Source organism: Mobula birostris, chromosome 29, assembly GCF_030028105.1.
Source record: "Mobula birostris isolate sMobBir1 chromosome 29, sMobBir1.hap1, whole genome shotgun sequence".
Classification (NCBI taxonomy): domain Eukaryota; kingdom Metazoa; phylum Chordata; class Chondrichthyes; order Myliobatiformes; family Myliobatidae; genus Mobula; species Mobula birostris.
Window position 1 is genome coordinate 29,481,602 of NC_092398.1, and position 16,713 is coordinate 29,498,314.

At 50.9% G+C, this 16,713-nt stretch overlaps 1 protein-coding gene across 5 annotated transcripts in view; it reads right to left on the reverse strand.

Annotated features, from left to right (window-relative positions):
- g6pd (glucose-6-phosphate dehydrogenase) overlaps positions 1-16,713 on the reverse strand; it is a 50,911-nt gene that overhangs the window by 5,809 nt on the left and 28,389 nt on the right. For all 5 annotated transcript variants that reach the window (XM_072246160.1, XM_072246161.1, XM_072246159.1 and 2 more), the window contains 3 exons: positions 14,912-15,070; positions 6,555-6,680; positions 5,518-5,611 (listed from right to left, as the gene is read on the reverse strand). In XM_072246160.1, the coding sequence (XP_072102261.1) occupies positions 5,518-5,611; positions 6,555-6,680; positions 14,912-15,070 (379 nt within the window). The remainder of the gene's footprint in view (positions 1-5,517; positions 5,612-6,554; positions 6,681-14,911; positions 15,071-16,713) is intronic.

The window sequence follows — 16,713 nt, forward strand, 5'->3', positions numbered from 1 at the left end:
TCCACATCGTCCGATCACACACTCCCGGGGTCAGACACAGAGAGGAGCTGTGCTGACTGAGCTGGGAGAAATCGAGGCAAAACTACTGGATAAAGTTCGTGGAATACTTTGGAGGTGGCTCTAAAAGTCTCTTGGACAACCGAGTGAGTGACGGCGCTGGTATGGAAACTCGGTGTGCAGTTTTACTGCCGGTTTGGGCTGGGTTTGTTGGCGGCTGCTAACTGCGTAGCTCCCAGCTGCGGCCGCTGGCAACTCGCCAGGAAGCCAGTTCGCTCCAAAACCGGAGGCAAGCGCCGTCGTTCCCCCCCATTGACAGCGGGGCAACGTTCCTCCTACATTGTTTTCCTGATTTTCGTCCGGTGTTGGTGCCGGAGCATCTGGAAGGACGTTTCGGCCTCTCCCGGCCTGGGTCTCTGCAAGTCCAACGGAGCCTTTCCTGGCGTCGAGCCAGCGAGGAACTGTCGACTGCAAACTTTCCCGGCCAGTTATTCGACTCGTTCCAGGACTTCTAACCGGCACCGCTGTAGGATTCTCGGACTGGAAAGAGCGCCAGCATGCCGGACCGGTCTCCAGGGAGTCGCGGGCCTTCGGGGAGTTACGCAAGGGCGGCTGCCTCCCCGGCCTCGGACAACGCCCTTTTTCGGTCGGTGAAGGTGGAACGTGGGGTGCAATGTATTTTGCGCCCTGGGATGACACTAGAAAAGTGTACGGAGGCAATGGAGGACCTTGTTGGGAAAGGTGGTATTCTGGCCACCGAGAAGGAGTTCGGAAAGGCGGTGTTTTATCTGGCGAATGAAGAGCTAGTGCACCGGGCCCTAAGCAGGGGAGTCACGGTAGACAACATCTTTTTACCTATGGAGCTGGTGACGGCCCCCACGCAACGTATCGTGCTTGGGCATGTTAAGCCTTTCATTCCAAATGAGGACTTGCTACCCCCACTGGCCCGTTTAGGGCAAGTAAGGTTGGAGATCACTGCCATCCGACACAAATTTAAGAGACGCACCCTCCGCACCGTAATCTCTTTCCGGCGTCAGGTATTCATGCAGCTGGAAAGGGAGGACGATGTTGAGGGCCGGTTTACTGTCCGGCACGAGAGAGTGGATTATCAGGTGTACTGGAGCTCCGAGCGCCTGCGGTGCCATGCGTGCAGGGGGGTGGGGCACTTTCGGAGGGACTGTCCTGCCGCCCGGAACCCGAGGGAGCCCATTTCGGGCACCAGTGCCCCAGCTACCTCTCCCCCTGATCCTACTCCTGCGCGTGCGTCTGCGCCTGCATCTGACCCTGCCCCCGCCCGTGATCCTGCCCCAGCCCCTCACCCTGCCCCTGCCCCTACCCCTACCCCTACGGTTGGGTCGGTCCCTGCTCCTCTCCCTGTGGTTCAGGTGGGGGACGGGGTGGAGTCTGTGCGGAGTAAGAAGGCAAAGGGGAAATCCAAACACAGTAAGAAGCGGGCCTTTGAGGCTGCAGAGCTCACGCCCATTTCGCCTGAAGTGGAGCGTGGGGCTCGGGGAGGTGCGCAAGCAGACGGGGCGATGGAAACAGAGAGCACCGCCCCATCGGTGAAGCCTGCACCTGTGTGCTCCTCCGGTGTGAAGAGGAGAAGGGAACGTTCCCGCAAGAGGGCAGGGGATGTAGATGCGGGGGAGTCCCAGGAAGGGGTGGGAATCCGGGTAGGGGTTGGTTCTAAACCTGAGTCCCCAGATGTAGCCACCAGTCCTGGGGAAGATGGTGTGGTTGTGCAAAAAGCTTGTGATAGCCCTGTTTGCACAACTGAGGCAGCCCTGGAGGCCTCCACCCAGGACCTACAAGTCAGCGCCTCTCTGGAGGCCAGTGTACCGAATAGTGTAAGAGGAGACGAGACAAGGCTCTCTCATTCTCAGCACTAGGCTGCTTGTGAATCCCTTGGACCAAAGGTGCCGGGTTCCCCTCTATGCCTGCCCCCTGGGGAGGGCGTTTTTCTGTGCACGTCGACCCCAGCAATTAATGACTTGCAGGGAGTCCCTGGGGATTGTCCCTCCACTGTCGCAAATGTGGATGAGGCTGATGCGACGGTGGAGCGGGCAGGTAAGAGCGAGGTGCCCGCTGCGCGGTATGGGTCACAAGCGCAGCCATCTTTTGGAAAATGCGGGGAGGCCGATGGGGATTCTGTCTGCAGTGACGGGTTGGAGGGGGACTCTTTCGATAGTGAAATAATGGACATCCTCACCCCTCCTGAGAAGTCCCCATTGATACCTGTAGAGGAAATTAAGCATTTTATTCTCACCTCTGAGGGTGCCAAGCACCGGCCTCAACTAGCCTCGCTACGCTGGCCCAGCATGCCGAGGCTGGTGAGGTCCCTGCGAGTCATCCTCGGACGAAAGGGAAAGGGAAAGAGGAATGCGGTGGCGGGGAACGACAGATGGCAACTAAAATCTTTCCTAGATGACCAAGTAAGGGACATTAGAGGGAGAAGCAGCCTCGCTCCTACGGGGGATGGTGGGTCACAGGGTGTCGCTGGTACCGCTCGAGCCCGGAAGGCAAAAAGTAACCTTGCTTTCTTTCCGGACAGTGTGGTGGAGGGCGCCTCCGCTCTCACCGAAATGGGCACAGCTGCTGAGCCCGAGTGTGCTCCCGCCATGAAGCTTACCATAGCTAGTCTCAACGTAAACGGCAGCAGGGGTCCTCTTCGCAGGCATAACAATCTCTCAGCCCTCAGGGATGGGCGGTATACGGTGAGTTTCCTGCAGGAAACCCATACCATCCCTGGGGACGAGTCTGCTTGGCTCCTGGAGTGGCGGGGCGGGGTCTACATGAGCCACCTCAGCTCCATTTCTAGCGGGGTGGCGATCCTGTTGGCCCCGACCTTCCAGCCAGTAATTGAAAGAGTCCAGGACGTTGTGCCCGGCCGTCTGCTCCACCTGGTTGTGCGCCTGGATGGCGTACCATTGCATTTTATCAATGTGTATGCTCCCAGGCGCGGTGTGATGCAGACGCGCCTATTCTGCCAGCTGTCCACCCTGCTGAGCTCCATCGATCCTGGGGATTGCGTCATCCTCGGGGGAGATTTCAATTGTACCCTCGAGGCGGAGGACCGTTCGGGCCTCCAACGCGACCCAGCATCGGCAAAAAGGTTAAAGGAGCTAGTCGGCTCCTTTGACTTGGTGGACAGCTGGCGGAATCTTCACCCCAACTCTAGCGCCTTCTCGAGAAGGTCCAGAGAAGGAGGTTCCAGGATAGACCGCATTTACATCTCTCGGGCCTACGTCTCCCGCGTGTCGGCGTCCTCCATGCGGCCGGTGTCGTGCTCGGATCATCACCTTGTGTGGATGGAATTTATTCCACTACACCCTCGAGTGGGATCCGGGTATTGGCATTTTAACAACCGGCTGCTGGAGGACGGCCGATTCCGGGATTCGTTCCGAGCTTTCTGGGTCTCCTGGCTCTCTCAAGATGTTTTCTCGGCGGCATCCTCCGCCAGGATCAACTGGGCGAAATGTTCCGGACTCTTGGTAGGCCAGTGGCAGGTGGACTCCCTGCCGGAGGAAATGAGAGCTTTTGAGTGGAGCACCAGACGCCTTCTCTATCTGGGAGTCTACCTGCGTCCTTCTAGGGAGACCTAGCTGGCGAACTGGCAGGACCTGGAGACAAAGGTCATGGCCCGGCTAGGGCGCTGGTCAGGCCTTCTCAGGGTGCTTTCCTATCGAGGCAGGGTGGTGGTCATAAACCAGCTGGTGGCCTCCATGTTGTGGTACCGGATGGTCACCTTGGCCCCCCCTGCCCCTTTTGTCGCAAGAATGCAGAGGAAGCTAGTGGACTTCTTCTGGGGAAACAGGAAACACTGGGTCTCTGCAGCGGTTCTGAGTCTCCCAGAAGGAGAGGGCGGACAGTCGCAGGTGTGTGTACGCACACGACTGGCGGCTCTCCGCCTCAGGACGCTGCAGAGATTCCTGTATGCCGAGCACCCTCCCAGGTGGCACGTGTTGGCGACTTTCTTCCTCCGGAGGGGCTGCTGTCTTGCCGAAGATATGCAGCTACCACCGGCGGGCGTCAGCCGTGCTGCTTTGCAGAGGCTGCCCGGCTTCTATCAGGACCTACTGAGAGTCTGGAACATGGTTGCCTCAGGCCGGGAATCCCCTCCTCTGGCAGAGGGCGGGGTCCTGGCCGACCCTTGCCCTGCCTCAACGGATGTCGGTGCGGCTCGGGTGTGTGGATCGACTCAAGCTGAGCTGCTCATCAGGCCCAGGCCCCGCAGCCTTACCCGGGAGACGAATCCACACAACTTGAGCCGTCTCTCACCGACACCCACAATCCCATTCAGGGATGCAAGCAGGAGGTACCTTTATGGGCTGTTGCTCCACACCCTCCACTTCCTAGCCCTTGTCCACCGTCCCGACACGCCATGGCGGTCGGTCTTCCCACCTGGAGGTGAGGGGGGTCCCCAATGGAAGTCCCTCTACAAGGGAGTCCTCCCCATGCACCTTGGGGATCTCGGCTGGAGGGTGCTGCATAAAGCGGTGCCCTGCAATAAGTTCTTTAGTCTGTACACGGATCTCCCAGCCGCGTGTCACTTCTGCGGGCTGGAGGAGACCGTGTACCATATGTACGTGGAGTGTGTGAGGCTGCAGTCCCTTTTGGCATATTTGCGTGGGCTGCTTCTCGCCTTCTGGTTGCATTTCAGTCCCACCCTATTCATATATGGTCATCCAGTAAGGAGAGGGGCACAGAGGGATGAGGATGTCCTTGTCAACTTGCTCCTGGGGCTGGCGAAAATTGCCATCCGTGGCTCCTGGAAAAGGGTGGCAGGAGGTTCTCCCCGGGCGGACTGCCTGGCTATGTTTAGGGGGTATGTTCGTGCCCGGGTGAACATTGAAAAGGAATACGCACAGTCCACAGCGACCGTAGAGGTGTTCCGGGACCGTTGGGCTCTGCGGGGTGTAAATGCCATCATTGATGAGGATGGCAATATATTGGTTTAACATGTATTGTCTGTTTGTAGTGTAGTAAATATGTAAGTCACTGGTTTTGTAAATATTGTATAGCACCGACATTTGTAATAAAGAATTTTGTAAAAAAAAAGGGGTCAGACACAGAGTGAAGCTTCCTCCACACCGTCCCATCGCACATCCCTGGGGTCAGACACAGAGTGAAGCTCCCTCCACACCGTCCCATCGCATACTCCTGGGGTCAGACACAGAGTGAAACTCCCTCCACACCGTCACATCACACACTCCTGGGGTCAGACACAGAGTGAAGCTCCCTCCACACCGTCCCATCACACACTTCTGGGGTCAGACACAGAGTGAATCTCCCTCCACACCGTCCCATCACACATTCTCAGGGTCAGACACAGAGTGAAGTTCCCTCCACACCGTCCCATCACACACTCCCGGGGTCAGACACAGAGTGAAGCTCCCTCCACACCGTCCCATCACACACTCCCGAGGTCAGACACAGAGTGAAACTCCCCCCACACCGTCCCATCACACACTCCCAGGTTGAAGATTGGGTCAGACATGGGGGTGGGTGGACAGGACCTACCTTCTCATCGCGGACATCATCGGAGTTGGTGGAGGCCGGCTTCTCCATGGCAACCAGACACAGCATCTGCATCATGTGATTCTGCATCACGTCCCTGAGGCAAGGGGGGAGAGAGAGTCGAGGCAGTGAGGTGGGGCTGGGCCCGTGGGGACGCGCAACACCTCTGCCTCCTTAACACCCACCCCACGACGCTGCCAGAGCCCTCCCCGCACTCACGCACCAGGCTGAGGAAAGAGACCAAAGGAGACGGGGGTGGGTGTAGTGAGATATAGGGAGAGGGGAGGAGAAGTGGGGCGGAGGGCGAGGCAGGGGGGGGAGAGCAGGCGGGGTGACAGAAAATGAGAGAGAGGGAGATTGAGACACACAGAGAGATTGAGAGAGACAGAGAATGAGATAGATAGAGAGAGAGAGAGAGAGAGAGAGAGAGAGAGATACAGAGAGGCAGACAGACAGCGACAGTGAGACACACACACAGGGAGTGACGCAGAAAGGGAGACAGAGGAAGCAACAGAATACGTCTCGTTCACATTTAATTCTCATTCAACCATGCATGAAAATCCATGAATACAGCCAAACAAAACACATTCCTCAAAGGAAAAACTAAACAGTCACACAGCACTAAACATACAGAGAGCATTAAACATACAGTCAGACACAAATATTTATATCGCACACGGCCTGTAAATTGAAGATGCATGGGAGTCACTGGCAAGCAGTTCTCAGCAGTCCACAGATGAACGCAATCCAGCTTGTCTGCCACCGAGCAAATACTGGACAACAGACCCCGACGGGAGGGAGCAGCAGCATGTCCCCAGAGAGAGAGCGAGAGAGTGTCAGAGGTTTGGAACCAGACAGGAGCAGAGGGTGGTGGTGTCCGAGCGGGTGAAGTGTGCTGACCTTTCCCCTCTCCACAGTCCCTGCCCACCGAGTCGAGTTCTCCTGGGCACCCACCGTGTTGGGGGCTGTGTGACCCGCCAGTTGCTCCCGTGCCCACCCTTCCCAGAAGGGGTGTGGTTTCTCCCTCTGCCAGTCCTTACCGGATAATCCCAAACTCGTCAAAGTAGCCCCCTCTGCCCTCCGTCCCGAACGGCTCCTTGAAGGTCAGCACGACGGAGGCGATGTTGTCCCTGTTCCACACAGGTCCGAAGATCCGGTTGGCGAACCTGGCGAGACGGCGCAGGGTGGGAGGTGGCGGTTACTGTCTGGGAACGCAGAGGCCAGGCCGAGCTTGACAACCCCCCACTTCGTTCCAACACCCCCCACACCACCAAGCTTCCGGCGCACTCTAGCACTGTCTGGTCCTGCCCCAATACTCTCACCTGCAGCAGGGATACGCTGGGCGACGTTATCATTTTGCTCCTTCCTCACCTTAGAGTTTAACACCTACTAGCCCCCCTGCCAGGCAAAATACCCGACCATTCCCACCCACCCCTGGATAGGGCCAGGTTCGCGGGAGCACTGAATATGACCTCCCCCCCACCCCTCAGCACTTCAAGTGACACCGATGTGGGGAGGGCGGAGAGATTCAATTTGCTCGGTTTTAAACATCAGCAGTCAGCAACCACTTGGCCTGGTTGGCACCAGAAGCGTATCAATGCTCGCGGGCCGACCCCACCCCCCCCTCCCCCTCCCCAGCACATCCTCGGACTGCGTCGGTCGTCGGCCGCGAACGGGGCAGGTCCCCGTTACGTCTGGAAGTACGATCGACACACAGAGCTGACGCCACGCCGGAGGAGCCGAGGCACGTACGAGGTGGGCGCAGGCACCCGAGGGCGGGCAGGCCCTGAACCGGTGGCATAGGGGCGGGAGGGGGAGGGGTTCAAACGGGACCCAAGGGGCAACTTTCTCCACGCAGAGGGTGGTGAGTGTACGGAACGAGCTGCTGGGGGAGGTGGTTTGAGGCAGGGACGATATATCATTTCAGAAGCTCTTGGTTAGGGGCAGGGCATGGAGGGATATCGCCCGAGCCCAGGTAGCTGAGTGGGTGCCGCGGTCAGCACGGTCTGCTTGTGCCGAAGGGTCTGTACCCAAGCCATATTGTTGCACCACTCTATGACAGAATAATACTTTGCACAGTACAGTCCCTTGGCCCACGGTGTGCTGCTGATCTTTTAACCTACTTAAGATCAATCTAACCCTCCCCTCCCACAGAGCCCTCCATTTTTACTTTATTTACAATTTTCAGTTTTACAAAGACAAGGTAAATAAAAGACGTACAAAACAATACAAAGGGAATACAGTTCCAGGTGGAGCACAGACAAAACAAATCAAGAACAAAAAAAAACCAAAAGGGCTGCCAGACAATTTACAAGATTACATAAATAAACTTCCAGATAAAGAGCTGACAGAATAGTGACATCACGGAGGCAATGTAAAGTAAAATGAATAAAGGAATCCGGTTAGGCAGAACATCTACTCATGAGACTAGACAGGTCAAGGTCACTATGTACGGGAGGCAATATGACACCGAGCCAATAAGGGTCCCCATATTCTCTCAAATGTATTCTGTGTATTGGGTTTGTGCAGACGCACTCTTTCCATTTGTATAATAGACAACATCTGCTTGAGCCAGTGTGCGAAGGTGGGTGGAGTAGTAGACTTCCAGGTCAGAAGAATATGTTTCTCAGCCACCACCATTCCAAGATGCAGAGCAATCTGCATGCCGTGCGGCAACTCAAGAGTCTCTGCAGAGCATCCAAAGATGGCGAGGTCGTGTTTGGGCTGAATGTCTCTGGAATAGACTTTTGAGAGCCATTCAAAAATTGCAGTCCAAGAGCTGTATAATGTAGGGAGAAACTAGAAAAGATGTGCCAGTGAGCCCTCAGCAGAACTGCACTTGTCGCATTCAGGAGACACAGATGGGAAGAAGCGGGTCAGTTTTGCTTTTGAATAATGCAATCTATCCATCACCTTGATTAACCTGTAGCGTGAATTAATAGAACAAAAGTGGACCCGGGACATTGCCTCCTCCCAAAGTTCCGCTGATATCTCTGAGTTCAAGTCCCTGGCCCAGGCTTCCCCAATAAAATCTGTAGAAACCAGAGTAAAGCAATTCACAAATTTTGATATTAGCTGTTTGGAGTCTGGAGGGAGCAAGAGGTTTTCAAGAAAGGGATGGGTGGTGGAGGTAGGCTCGAGGTGTGGGCACTTTTCCTTAACCTAGTGTCTGACTTGGAGATGGCGAAAAAATGTGAATTTGGAAGGTTGAACTTAGTGCTTAATTGTTTGAATGATGCAAATTGGCCGTCGATGTACAGATCTAAGAAAGTTTGGTACCCCTCTCTCTCCAGACTGCAAACATCCCATCTAATTGTCCGGACTTGAATGAATGATTTTGACAAGTGGGAACGTGTATGGAAAGTATGGGAGTTTGGTGAGCCACTTTTATCTGGTTTAATATTCATAAAGAATTCTTTAAGGTAAAGTTTTGTTGGATTAGCTTGTCTGCTGAGGCATAAGTGGAAAGCAGGAGAACAGGAAGTGAAGAATATTTAACAACAGAGGCTTCCAGCTGCAGCCATAAAGGTTTTTCCTGGGTCCCAGCACCTCCACATTTCCAGTATGTAAGAGCCCTGGAGTTAGCTGCCCAGTAGTAATGTTTGAAAATTGGCAGACCAAGACTGCCTTTCTTAAGAGGTTTGTGTAGGTGAGCCTTAAATATCCTGTGTGATTTGTAGCCCCACACAAAGGGCAATATGATAGGCTCAAGGTTCTTGAAAAAGGATGCATTTAAATATATAGCCAGGTTTTGAAAAAGATATAGAAAGCTGGCTAGGCTCAACATTTTGATCGCATTTACCCATCCAATCATGGATAAGGGCAATTTCCTCCAGGACTCGATATTTGTTCTGCGTTTTTCTAATGATTTTATAAAATTAAATTTGAAAAGATGCTTTGGGTTCTTAGTCCGTTTAATCCCAAAGTAGGTGAAACAGTCCTTCTCTACTCTAAAAGGCGACTTCTTCAGGACGTCTTCAGCAAATTGATCCACTAAGGGCTTGAATTTGCTCTTTCCCCGAGGGATTTATATATTCTAGTAGGCTGGGAATAGAGACCACTGGGTCGGCTAGACAGACAAGAAGGTCGTCCGCGTACAGAATCACACGGGTCTCAATATTGCCCAACTTAATACCTGTGTGGCCCCTAATGCCAATTGCCAGGAGATCCAGCGCTGTGTTAGGCAGCAGGGGGGACAATGGGTCTCCTTGGTGAACACCAGATTGCAGAGAGAACGGACTGGATTTATCCCCATTTGTGAGAATGAAGGATTTTGGATCAGTATATAATATTTTGACCCATTCAATAAAAGTGTCCCCGAATCCAAACTATTAGATAGGGCCACTCTATCATATCGAATGCCTTGTGGGCACCTAGAGACAGTATAGCAGCTCTATCATCTTTCCCATAATCGGCATACAAAACATTGAGAATTTTGCGGACATTACAGAAGGAGTACTTGCCCGGGATGAATCCCATTTGGTCCAGGTGAATGATATTTGCTATGTGCTTACCGAGCCGATGTGCTAACACTTTTGTAATTATTTTCAGATCATAATTTAGTAGTGCAATGGGCCTATAGCTTCCAAGGTCCGTTTCGTCTTTGTCTTTTTTTAATAAAACACAGATATTTGCTTCACTGAGAGAGGGTGGGAGCCGCTTGTTTTTAAAGGTATCATGAACCATTCTCAGCAAAGTCGGTGTAAGGACATCTCGGAAGGCTTTGTAGAACCCTGGCCGGAACCCATCTGGTCCAGCCACCTTACCAGTGGGAAATGCTTCGATGGCATCCTGTAACTCAGGTAGTGAAAAATCTAAATCCAAATTCTCCCTGAAAGCTGCATCCAATTGTGGGAAGTGGAGCAGATCAAAAAACTTATCAAAATCTTCCTGTGTAGCTGTTGATTTGGAGGTGTAAATTTCTGAATAGAACTCACTAAATCGTTTGTTAATATCCGTAAGCATCGGGGCAGATTTGGATTTTATTTTGTAAATGGATCATCTTGCTTGTTCTCCTTTCAACTGCCTTGCCAATAACTTCTGTGTTTTGTCACCAAACTCAAAGTGCCGCTGTTCAGGTTTAAGTAGTATGTTGCCAATTTGTTCCCCTAGAATGGAGTTGTATTCGTATTTTAATTTGAGAATATTATAATCTGATTGGAGCAAGGCGTTTTTGTAAGCCTGTTCAGCTGCTAGTCATTCTTCCTCAATCACTTCCAATCGACCTCGCTTAGCCCTTTTCAGTGTTGCTTCATAAGAAATAATTTGTCCTCTGATATACACTTTAAGTGTTTCCCACAGTGTTGAGTCATTCACCTCGCCGTTGTCATTGGTCTCAAGGAACTGCGAGATGTGCGTCGTAATGTATTTTTTAAATGCCTGATCCTTGAGCAAGAAGGCATTAAAGCGCCAGTTATAGGGAGGGACAGTTGAAGATTGAGATTGACAGGACTATGGTCAGATATTATTATGTTGTGATATTTGGTGTGGTCAATATTAGAGATTAATCTGGAGTCGACTAAAAAATAATCGATCCGTGTATATGATCTGTGTACATGGGAATGAAAAGAATAATCACGGTCAGATGGGTGTTGTAGTCTCCAAATATCCACCACCTTCTTCGACTTCATCAAGTTGTTAAGAGTTTGCACAGCAAGAATATTGGGTGGGAGGGGGCAGAGGACAGCCTATCTAAATACGGGTCCAGGTAGTAATTAAAGTCACCCCCGATCAATATGTGGCTTGAATCGTTATCTGGGATCAAGTTACAGAGAAAACCTGGATCGTCCGAGTTCGGTCTGTAAACGTTTACCAGTGTAATGGGAAGTAAATTGATATGCCCAGTTAAAATTATAAACCTACCATTTGGATCAATTGTGGATGAACGAAAACGAAAAGGCACAGTCTTACGGAAGAGAATGGCAACGCCTCTGGCTTTGGATGTGAAAGGTGCCTGATAGACCTGTGAAGTCCAACTAGCCCTGAGACTCCTATGCTGAGTGGCTTTAACGTGAGTTTCTTGTAAGAATATAATGTCAGATTTCAATGGCTTCAAATGTGCAAAAACTTTACCTTGCTTTATTGGGTGACCAAAACCGCGCACATTCCAAGAGACCAAGGATAAGGAGTCAAGAGTATTATTCATTTGTGGTACCTTTTGCATTGTAATGAAACACAAACTTAACATTCAGTCTAGCAGCCAACAAAAACCAACAAAAAATAAGATGAACAGTTAACAAATATGTGAACAAAACCCCCACCCATTGCTTCCCCAAACGGAGCAGACTTGCCCTCATCCTAATCTGGGACTGCCGGACAAAAGCGTAGAAAAACACCTCCAACTAACAGCCCCTCATTAGCACACATAATAAAAGAACAAATTGAGGATAGAAAAAAGAACTGCCATGATTAAAGTCTGCTCAGAGCACGTTTAGACTCTCTTCATTTATGTTGTGAAAAATAGCCTTTCAAAGTTTTTGGTCTACAAAAGTCTTGGCTTCATCCGGGTTGCTGAATACTTTTACTTGCTCTTGGTGATGAACTTGGAGCCTGGCCAGGAAACGTAGCGAATGCCAGACCTCCTTCTCCCTCAGCAGTTGCAGCACCTCACGGAAACGCAGCCTTGCTCCACAGGCGGGAGGAGAAGAGAAGCAGCGCGCCGCGCGTGCACAGCCCTCCGGTGAAAAATGATATCGTATCTGTTAAATCGGGGCCGTGGACAATCCTGATTTGATGAAGATGGACGTGAAAGCACAGAGGAACATCAGGGAAAATTTCTGAAACGCTCGTTCACTGCTGTCGTTACTGCGCGGCCGGGAATCTTTCGGAGGGCGGGCCTCAAAATCCCCGGCTTTGCCTGCTGTTGGCGACCGAGAAGGAGGTCAAATCGTTCAGATAGTGATGGCGCTCAGTACTCGGTGTCGGAGAGCTGATCAGAGCTCGAAGTTTTCGGATGACTCAGAATCGGACCGTGGTTGGGTAAGGCAGGGAGAGTTTTTCTTCCTCCTCCCGTCTGCGTGAGATGTGGGACATTTGAGTGACTTTGAACTTTTACTGTGCTCATAGACTTCTTTATCAAGTTATGGTATTGTTGCACTGTTGTAACTATATGTTATAATTATGTGATTTTGTGAGTTTTTTTCAGTCTTGGTCTGTCCTGTGTTTTGTGATATCACACCAGAAGAAATATTGTATCATTTCTTAATGCATGCATTACTAAATGACAATAAAAGAGGACTGCGTGTCTTCATAATCTAATAACCTCCGTGGTGTGATCAGGGAAGATTAAGATTCGATGTCCTCCGTAATCCACCGAGAGTTGCCTCCCGAACCGCAGAATCTTTTCTTTCTCCTGTGCGAAATGCACCCGTGCAATTACATGCGGGGCCTCGAGCCTTCCGGTGGTTTGGGCTTTTGTGTGTGGTGCGCTCCACCGATAACAACTGGCTTGGTGAAGTTGTCATCCCCCAGCAGATTGGGGATCAGGTTAGTGACAAATTCAGTCAGCTTCCCTTTCTCCACGCCTTCTGGGACGCCAACAATCCTTATGTTATTGCGTCTGGATCTCCCTTCCAGATCTGAAAGCTTGGCCCGCAGCCTTTTATCTTCTTGCTGCAGCTCGGCGACTGAAGTTTCCACGGTGTGGATTCGCTGCTCGTGGTCGGCGATCTGATTTTCGGTGCTCGACAGTCTCTCAGTGAGCGCTTGCTGGGCGGACAACAGACTCTGGAAACTGTGCTCAAACTTGTCAATCCGGTCGTTGAAGGATTGCAAGAGTTTGTTTGAAATTTTCTGTCAAATAAGAGGAAGCTCATCTTCCTCTTCGGCTGACGACATGCCTGGAGGGTTCTTCTTAGCTTGGTCCCGGCTAACGTTCGTTGCAGCATCGGCTAGCGGGCGAGCGGCTCCCTTTCCGCCTCATGCTGTTTTACTGGACATGTCATGTTACACTTTTTGGTGGCGTAAAAGAGAAACAAACAATGGAGATCTTGCAACAAAAATTGAGAGTCAAGCGTTCAAAAAGGCAGTTTTATCTCAAAGTTTGGTGTGCCATGAGGAGCTCGAAAATACACGCCTATACTGCACTCATCTCACTAGCACCTCCCCCCCTCCATTTTTATTTCATCCATATGCCTACCTAAGACATTTATTAAATGTCCTCTACATATCCACCTCTACCACCTCACAAGCAGGTCGTTGCAGGCAGCACTCACTGGGTGAAGAACTTATCTGTATACGTTTCTCCACTTGATAAAGTTTAAGAGAAAGGGAGATCCTCAAGATTCCTGTAAACAATGGATTCAGTACAATGTCTGTGACTGCAGTGTGCTTGAATAATATCTCACAGCTGCCTTCTTTGGAGCAAGATAAGGGTTAAAGTTCGCCCAGATCCACATCAGGTGTCTCTGGGCTTTTTACACCTTTTGATTTTGACAAAATGCAAATTAGACAGAACAATCCTTTCTTAATTAAAGCATAAATTTCACTGATGTTCTTATCTTTGTAATTAAGTTGTGGCTCCAGAAAACCAGGTAGGACATTCTTTTCTCTAATTTAGGTGGCTGGGGTGTCTAACAAATTGATTGTACTTTTGTGTCAATAGTCCACTGACTTGGCTGGAATGGTTATCAAACTGATTGTGCTTGTGTATCGGTGGCCTTATAACTTCTGACAATTCTGACATCGGGCAGTGAACTTGTAGAACCGCCGGGGAGATGAGAAAGGGTCTCTCCCTGATGTCGGGTCCAAGTTCATCCCCCAGCTGAGCTCGAAGAAATAAACGGGTAAAAAGATCAGTAACGATCTTCTTCTGCTGTCGTTATTTGATCCAGCAAAGTTACGTTTACACACTCACCTTAAAATTATGCCCTGGGAAAAAGTTTCTTATCATCAAGTCACCTCTCTTCCTCCTTCACTCCAGAGGCAAAAGCTCTAACTCACTCAACCTATAAAGCATGCTCTGTATTCCAGGCAGCACCCTGGTGAATCTCCTCTGCACCATCTCTAAAGTTACCACATCCTTCCTATAATGAGGTAACCCGAACTGAACACAACACTCCAACTGTGCTTGGACCAGGGCTTTATAGAGCTGCAACGTTACCTCACGGCTCTTGAACTCAGTCCCCTGACTATCTGACAATGAAGGCCAACGCACTGAACTCCTTCTTAAGAACACCCTCTCAACTTGTCCGGCAACATTGAGGGATCTGTGGACGTGAACACCAAGATCCCTCAGTTCCTCCACGCTGCTAAGAATCCTGTCAGGAACCCTGCACTCTTCCAAAATAAATCACTTCGCACTTCCTCAAGTAGAACCAATTCACCCCACCAAGCCCCGGTGCCTCAGGTAGGCTGCCACCCTCGGTGTCCGGTGACGCCTAGCACAGCCGCCACTCACCTGATGACCATCAGGTTCTGCACCATCTCCTTGCCCAGGTAGTGATCGATGCGGTAGATTTGCTCCTCCTTGAAGAGGGAAGAGAGGTGGGCAGCCAGCTTGTTCGAACTCTCCAAGTCCTTCCCAAACGGCTTCTCCACGATCACACGGTTCCAGCCCCTGTTGAAATTAAAAATTATAGAGTCACAGAGGACCACAGCACAGAAACCGGCTCTTCAGCCCATCTAACCCATGCTGACCTTCTCAACTGCCTAGCCCCATTGACCTGCAGGACCACATCACTCCACACCCCTCCCATCCACACACCCATCAAACTTCCCTCAAATGTTGAGCTCGAACCCGTGGCCACCACTTCCACTGGCAGCTTGTTCTGCACTCCTGGTCAGGGGTTCCCAAATTTTTTTTAAATGAAATGGACCCCTACCATTAACAGAGGGGTCTGTAGACCACAGGCTGAGAACCAAACCCCCCACCCCACCCCGCTCTGCATGAAGAAGCTCCCTCTCAAGCTCCCTTTAAATATTTCACCCTCAAGGGATGTTTTCAAAGAACCCAACAGAAGACAACTAGAAAAAGCAATAAGGAGGGAAAAGATGAAATACAAAGGTACGCCAGCTAATAATTTAAAAAAGGATGCCAAAAGCTTTTGCCAGGTATCTGAAGGGCAAAAGAGAGACAAGAGTGGATATCGGACCACTGGAAAACGATGCTGGAGAGTTAGTAATGGGGGACAAAGGAATGTCAATGAATTTTATTAGGCAAGTCTTCACAGTATATCAGAAATTCGAGTGTCAGGGACATCAATAACAATTGGTAACAGTCAACAGGGACATACTGAACTTCTTTAGCCTCCCAAGGAAGCAGAGGCCTTGGTGAGCTTTCTTGGCCATGACGTCTATGCGGTTAGACCAGAACAGTTATTGGTGATGTTCTCATCTAGGCACATGAAGCTCTCAAACCCTCTGGACCTCGGCACCGATGATGTAAACAAGAGCCTGGGCACCTCCCCTCCTTCCCGAGGTGAATGACCGGATCCTTTGTTTTGCTGACAATGAGGAAGGCATTGTTGTCATGACACCGAGCTCTCTCTCTCTGTACCCTGACTCATTGTTATTTGAGACGTGGCTCACTTCGATGGGCATCACTTGCAAACTTGCCAACAGAGTACGAGCACAATTTGGCTGCGCAGTCATGAGTAGACGGGGAGTGGGAAGGCTGAGGACACAGCCTCCTGGGGTACCAGCGATGACAGCAATTGTGGTGCATGCTGGCTGCCTTACCAAGTCAACGAGCATTGCTGACAGAGCCAGTAGACCATAAGATACAGGAGCAGAATTAGCCCATTTGGGCCATCATGTCTGTTCCACCATTTCATCAAGGCTCATCCAACTTTCCTCGCAGCCCCAATCCCGTGCCTTCTCCCCACACCCCTTCATACCCTGACCAATCAAAAATCTATCAACCTTTGCCTTAAGTTAAGTCTTGGCCTCCACAGCTGCCTGTGTCAATGAATTCCAGATTCACCACTCCCTGGCTAAAGAAATTCCTCCTCATCTTTGTTCTAAAAGGACGCCCCTCGAATCTGGACCATGTGCTCTGATCTTAGACTCTCCCACCATAGGAAACATCCTCTCCATATCAAAGCCTTTCACCATTCGATAGGTTTTGATGAGATCACCCCTTATTCTTCTGAATTCTAGTGAACACAAACCCAGAGCCATCAAAACGCTCTTCACATGACAAGCCATTCAATCCTGGAATTATTTTCCTGAACCTCCTTTGAACCCTCTCCAATGCCAACA